Source organism: Tupaia chinensis, unplaced genomic scaffold (assembly GCF_000334495.1).
Source record: "Tupaia chinensis unplaced genomic scaffold, TupChi_1.0 Scaffold000140_1, whole genome shotgun sequence".
Lineage (NCBI taxonomy): Eukaryota > Metazoa > Chordata > Mammalia > Scandentia > Tupaiidae > Tupaia > Tupaia belangeri.
In genome coordinates, this window is record NW_006159610.1 from 2,169,862 (window position 1) to 2,176,827 (window position 6,966).

Below are 6,966 nucleotides of genomic sequence, written 5' to 3' on the forward strand. Positions count from 1 at the left end.
GGGAATAACAAAGGGAGACAGACAGAAAATTGAGCTCGGGGCACTAAAACGTGTTATATTTATAGTTCCAGATGACAGGGAGGATGAATTGCTGATACCGGCTGTCCTCCTTTATCCTGGTTCTCACCTCTGATGAATCATGCACAATGAGCGAATTCTATTTCACAGAGAATGGCATACTTCATTTGAGTCTTTCCTGGGTATAGCAGGCCCTGAGTGAGAATTACTCTGACACACTTATTTGCAGAACTACGATACAGCTTTTGTAGGAAACTGGTCACTTGTTCTTACTGGGATCTCCACTTAACCAAAGGGATCCTTATCAGGATCCTAGTCAGTCTTAGCGGCAAAGTCTAAAGACAGAAACACGTGCAGGTCTACTGGAATGTTTACAGACCTCTCAGACCAGGAATCACCGAGACTGCTGACGAACAAAGAAATGTACCCAGTGGGACCAGCAGTTAGCATAATGGCTATGTCGCTGGACTCCCATGTAGTCGACCGTGGTTCAAGTCCTGAACTTAGAGGCTTAAACTAACGCCGGGCGCGTGTGCATGCGTGCCCAAGATCCCAAGAGGAGAATGGAGAAGGGATTGTGGCGTGGCCATCGCCCCTTGGGGGTGATTTCTCGCTTTCTATCTCTCTGTCTCTCTCTGTCTTTCTGGCGAGCACACGTGCCCTATAGCGAAGACCTCTCCAAAAAAAAGAAATGTACCCAGTGTTGGGACCAGCAGTTAGCGTAATGGCTATGACGCTGGACTCCCATGTAGTCAACCGCAGTTCAAGTCCTGGACCCTGTGGCTTAAACTCATGCCAGGCACGTGTATATGCATGCGCAAGATTCCGAGAAGAGAATGGAGAAGGGATTGCAGAGTGGCCATCCTCCCTAGGGGGTGATTTCTCGATTTCTGTCTCTCTGTCTCCCTGTCTTTCTGGAGAGCGCACGTGCCCTATAGCAAAAACCTCTCCAAAAAAAAAAAAAAAAGAAAGAAAAGAAAAACAAATGTACCCAGTGTTGAAGGAAGGGACACCACCTTAAACAGGGCCCCTGTGGGGGCAAAAACTGTTCCTTTGGAGATGCAGCTACAAAATCTTCCTCTTGGGGCCCGCACGTAGTGTGGTAGTTAAGATGCTGGACTCCCAGATGGCCCACTGCAGTTCAAGTCCCGGACGGCTTGCTCTCTTACTTTCTCTCTCTCTCTAGTCAAACTAAAAATAATAACAATAATAATAATAATAATTCTTAAAAAATGAAAAAATCCCCCTTTTTGTAAGTTACAGATGTACATATAATAAATAAGTATAAGGTCTATCTATGGAGTAGTGACAGAAGAAAGTGCCCTTATTCTAGAGGATGAGGGCAAAAATGAAGAAGAACCTGAGACACACCGCCGTGGTCTACTCTCCTCCACAAATACGAGGCATCGGACACATGTCTGTGGAATGTAATTGAGCTTCTGCAGTGAACTGTATAAGAGTTGGAAAATTTTCTACAGTGCTAGTTACGAACAAATTCACAAGGTAGAAAAATGCCCTGTGACATCCCTCTTGAGGCAATCTGTGAAAATAAGTCCCTTAAAATATTATCGTGTTTGGAGCTCATCTTCCATTCCACTCTTCACACTGACTAGAAGAAATGCCAAGTGAGCGGTTATCTTTGCTGTCCTGAAGCTTCTGGAGTTTCCATTTACCAAAATTCACCATCTTAGTGTTTTGTATTTTCAACTTACAAAAAAAAAAAAAGTACTATGCATTGACTAAATATTTGGATACAAAGCAATGTTATGATGTATGTATATCATGTGGAATAATTAAATCAAGCTAATTAGTATATCTATCACTTCAAATACTTAACACTTCTGGGGCAAGAACACTGGAAATTTACTCTCAGTTATTTTGAAATATAGACTATCCTGTTATTAAATACATCACCACAATGTGCAATAGATGACAAAAGAATCCCACTCTCCTTTAGACTTTGTTCCTGTTGGCCATTATCTACCCATTCCTCCCACCTGTATTGTCATCTTGATCAAAGACCGTTTCCTCAAAACTTGTCATTAGAGGGACCAGCAGTTAGCGTAATGGCTATGTCGCTGGACTCCCACGTAGTCGACCACGGTTCGAGTCCCGGACCCGGTGGCTTAAACTCACGCCGGGCGTGTGTGCATGCGTGCCCAAGATCCTGAGAGGAGAATGGAGGAGAAGGGATTGCGGTGTGGCCACTCCCCCTGGGGGGTGATTTCCTGCTTTCTGTCTCTCTGTCTCTGTCTGTCTAGCGAGCACACGCGCCCTATAGCAAAAACCTCTCAAAAAAAAAAAAAAAAAAAAAACTTGTCATTAGAGCATCTAACTGTTTTATTATACAAGAATATAATGTTGGGACCAGCAGTTAGCGTAATGGCTATGTCGCTGGACTCCCATGTAGTCGACTGCGGTTTGCGTCCTGGACCCGGTTGCTTAAAACTCACGCCGGGCACGTGTGCGTGCGTGCCCAAGACCCTGAGAGGAGAATGGAGGAGAAGGGATTGCGGGTGGCCATCCCCCCGGGGGGTGATTTCTCGCTTTCTGTCTCTCTGTCTGTCTCTGTCTGGCAAGCACATGGGCCCTATAGCAAAAACCTCTCCAAAAAAAAAAATGAATTATGTTATTGTATAAAAACAACTCTGTTTCCTTTTGATGGTGTTAAATAGTAAAGCAAAGGTACACAAATCCTTTAACATACCCCTAAGCCATGAAAATAGACAATGTGTATAAGCCATTCTGTACAAATAGACTCACTACCTGGAGCAGAACTATTGCTACTATTTAAGTTCAGCTGCTTAAAAACTGGTGCTTTATAGGCAATTCAACAATTTTCCCTCTAGCAGTTCTTATTTTCAGGGGACAAGGCTAAGCATTGCAGGAATCCATAAATAATCATGGAAGACATTTACCTCATTCAAGGAGCTAATTAAAACTATTAGCCTAAATATGAGTGACAGGAAAGACACTTTAACTCTAGAAGGTTCCTATCCTAGCACAGTGCTTTCCACCTTTGGCCAGGCTGCTCTTTAAAATCCCATATGCTGGGGCCTGCAGGTGGCATGGTGGTTAAGGCATTGGACTCCACTGGATGACCATGGTTCAAGTCCTGGACCTGGCAACTTGCTTTCCCACTTTCTCTATTTCTTTCTCTCTCTCTCTCTGGTGAGTGCATATGCCCTATAGCAAATTTTAAAAATAATAATAATAATTAATAACATTGGATAAATAATTCCATATGTCCCCTCCCAGTTCTGATCTCATTGGTCTGGGTTAGGGACTTGGAATCTGCCCTTTTGTTGAGAACCACTAATTGAGGTCTGAGGTAAGGGCTGGAAGAGCATGAGTGTGAGTGCATGTGTGTGTATGTGTGTGTGTAAGACACACATGGAATTGTCATGGGCTGACACAGGGTTGAGACCCACCATGTTCCAGTAGTTAAAAGTACACATTAACATGCAAGATTCAACTCTGAGATGTATAAGTGAAAGTTGATTAACTTCTCTAAGTTTAGTTTTCTTATTTTTAAAATGGGAATAGTATTATTACCTACCTCATTGGTACTGCAGAGTAAATGAGTCAGTCCCCTTAAAAGTGCTTAATACACTCCTTGACAAAGAAAGGAAGGGCCTTCTGGAATCATTAGAATGACCAGTATTTAGGACCCTGTGTGTGAAAGGGTCTTCAGAGTAAGCACAGTCACCTTTTAAAACCATTCATATCTACTCTGTATGCTGCATGTTCTACATTTTATTATAATAACAGTCTAAACGATAGGTGCAGAAATCAGAGAGAAAAACTTAAATTTGTTTTCCAATTTGGAGAAAATTGTTAAAACCATTCTCTTTCTGAGTTGGGTGTGGTGGCAAATGCCCATAACAGCCCTAGTTACTGAGGAGGCTGAGACAGGAGGATTGCAAGTTCAAGGCCAGCCAGGGCAACATAGATGACCCTATTGCTTTAAAAACAACAAAAACAAAAAACCCAAAAAACAAAAAACAAAAAACTTCTCTTCCTGCAAGTCCCTTTAGCATTTATATTTAGTGTTCTACTTGATACTCTTTAGGGAACTTAATGATTCTAAGGAAGTCATATAAAAAGCACAGATCCTACTCAATAAAAATTTATGAGCCTTTCACTATAACATTCCAAAGATTCTAAGGAAGTCATATAAAAAGCACAGATCCTACTCAATAAAAATTTATGAGCCTTTCACTATAACATCCCAAGAAGTCACAAATTCCCAGGCTACATCTAGAAAGAACCTTGAAGACCATCTGGTTTAACCGGCTCTTGATTTATTGATCTGTAATATGAGAAGTCGTGACCAGCCTAAGCAAATTAGAAAAAGGCACTACTCAGTCTCAGGTGCCATTGATTATATTAACAAATGTACCTACTCACTGTTTTATGAAAATCCAATACTGTATGCAAAACTCAGATTTGGGGTCAGCACCTGGCATAGTGGTTAAGGCACTGAACACTGCCACATGGCTGATCGCCGTTCAAGTGTCGGACCTGGTGACTTGCTTTCTCACTTTCCTTCTCTCTGTGTGTCTGTCTTTCTCTGGCCAAATGAAAATGATTGAATGAATAAATAAAATTAAATAAATAACTCTTTTTTAAAAAAACTGCAGATTTACAAGATAACTAATGATTTATTTACAAATTATTCAGAGTGTTCTAAATAGAATCTCTTATGATACATGCAAACACTGTGTAAAGTTAGATTTAGGGGCAAATTTGCGGAACATCGCACAAAACGAGGTGTGTCTGTATTGAAACCAAGTTGTTGGAAAGGAAAGCCTGCTACAGTGTGCTTCAGGCTTTATACACGCATCTCTTCTAATCCTTCGAAACCCTGTGAGGCTGATGGAGAGACAGACATCTAAAGACTGAGTACTGAGCCGAGGGCTCATAAGGTGGTAAGGACAGGCTTCAGTTGCTACCATATTCTGATGTAGAATGGCCTTTTGTGTGATTTAATCTAATGGCACAGTCTACACAAATATTACACTAGTATTCTCTGAACTTCAGTTCCATGACTGTTCAAATAAGATACATTTCCAGTAGGCTCCACATGAAAAAACAGGGGGTCAAAATCTATGGGCTGCTCAGGTTCAAAAACAACAGGGACATTGCAAAGGGACTAGGAGTAGAATCCTGGACCTCAGCTCTGGCTCTGCAACCCCCAACTGGTGAAAAGTTACAGAACTTCTTTGGATCTGTTTCACTTCCAACAAAACAGAGAATACAAATCTTGACCTGTCTTGCACACTGGATTTTGCAGCTGGTCAATGGAGATAACAAAGACTGAAAAACATGGACCCAGATAGCTCTGCAGATACTATCTTACAACATGGAAAAGGAGGGCCACAGAGGCTAGGTGACTTGAAAAGGTCACACAGTGGATGACAAAGCCAAGACTGAAATTCGTAACATTGAGCCTTGTAGTCCTGAGACTCTCCATCCCACCTGTTGCCTCTTCTGTAACGACTTCTACCTACTGAACTTCGCATGTTCTTGCTCAACCCTCTGGGCCACCTCAGTAAAGTCAACTTTACTTCCCTTGAGAAAAGTGTCATCCATTCTCAGTTTATCAAGGTTGCTTCAAAATGCATGTTTCCCAATTTAAAGACTATAAAATTGCAAAGCTGTAAATGCCGTAGGGTCACTTGGACCCAACTTCTCCACAAAGAATCTGGTTCTACCACATCACTGAGATGTGTGTTCGGGCAATGTACTCCTAACCAATTCTGATCCCAAGAAAGAACTGCTTTGCGGGACTTTAATACAAGTGAAACTTTCTTTGCAGCCTGTGCACAAGCTCAGACTGATTTTAAAGCCAAAAAGCTTTGCTCACGTCCAGTACGTGCCATTAGCAGGATAGAGAAAAGAGCTGAAATTGAACGGGAAAGAAAGGAGGGAGGGCTCTGCTACCAGATCCCTGCTGATCTAGGGCCAGGCTTCAATCCTCCAGGGTACTGGAGGGGAGTGATGACAGCAACACCCTGAGTGTTCCCCTAAACGGGATGCTGCCAAACTCTCAGCTGGGGCAGTGGACGGCGTGCAGGATTACGTAGCGGCAGGCTCAGCGCGCCCCCAGGCTGCCCCGATGGGACCCAGGACTCAGGCCGTCGCACCTACTGCTCTGCGCGCGGCGGGAGTGGGGATGGGACGGGGCGGGGGCGCGTGACTGGGGGCGGCGCGTGGGGGATCCCCTTCTCTGGCTTCCTCATACCAGCCCTGTGATCACTCACCGGACCAGGAGCTCGAGGAAGATAACGTTACTGCAGCAGCCTGCGAACACCAGGCCCACGGCGAAGGCCGGGCGCATGGCCGGTGCAGGGAAAGGAGAGCGAGTGCGCAGAGGAAGCGCCTGCCTAGACCGCTACCCCGGGAAGCCGGCCGGCTGTCCCCGCCGGCACGCAGAACCTCTCCGCTCTCCCCGGGACCGCCACGGTCTCCCCTTGTCTGCGGTTGCTGCTGACGCTGCCAGCCGAAGAGCTGTAGTTCGCAGTTGGCCCTAGCACCATTCATCCGAGGGGGCGTCCGAGTCCCGGCTAGACTACACATCCCAGGATGCCACGCGCCCTTACGTCAGAACGTGACGTGGCCCGCCTAGAATGCGCTGCTTCGTCCGAAAGGAGCGGTGGGCGGGGTGCCCGGCATGCCTCGGGCGGCCAGCGGCCGTGGGGCTTGCTGGGAAGTGAAGTTCCAAGGCTGTCAATGCTGCGGGCAAGACTGCCGAGAGCTCAGAGACGTTGTGTCCACCGTTCTCACCAGGAAGGCGCTGCTGGCGGCACTAGAACTACAGACCTGTAACCTTTCCTTGGAGGGGTACTCGCATCTGCAGCAATCTTCCAGAACTGAGTGAAAGCAGAAATTCCTCTGAACATACCTCACTACCTCTAGAGTAGAATAGAGGACACAGAAATTCTG

The 6,966-nt window shown here is 45.0% G+C and overlaps 1 protein-coding gene across 1 annotated transcript in view; it reads right to left on the reverse strand.

Annotated features, from left to right (window-relative positions):
• The window catches only part of SLC35B4 (solute carrier family 35 member B4), a 31,112-nt gene extending 24,646 nt beyond the window's left edge, over positions 1-6,466 (reverse strand). The window contains exons 1-2 of the mRNA XM_006144993.3: positions 6,285-6,466; positions 2,785-2,795 (exon numbers count right to left, since the gene is read on the reverse strand). Coding sequence (XP_006145055.1) covers positions 2,785-2,795; positions 6,285-6,361 — 88 coding nt within the window. The 5' untranslated portion in view covers positions 6,362-6,466. The remainder of the gene's footprint in view (positions 1-2,784; positions 2,796-6,284) is intronic.
• Between the last annotated feature and the right edge of the window lie 500 nt (positions 6,467-6,966).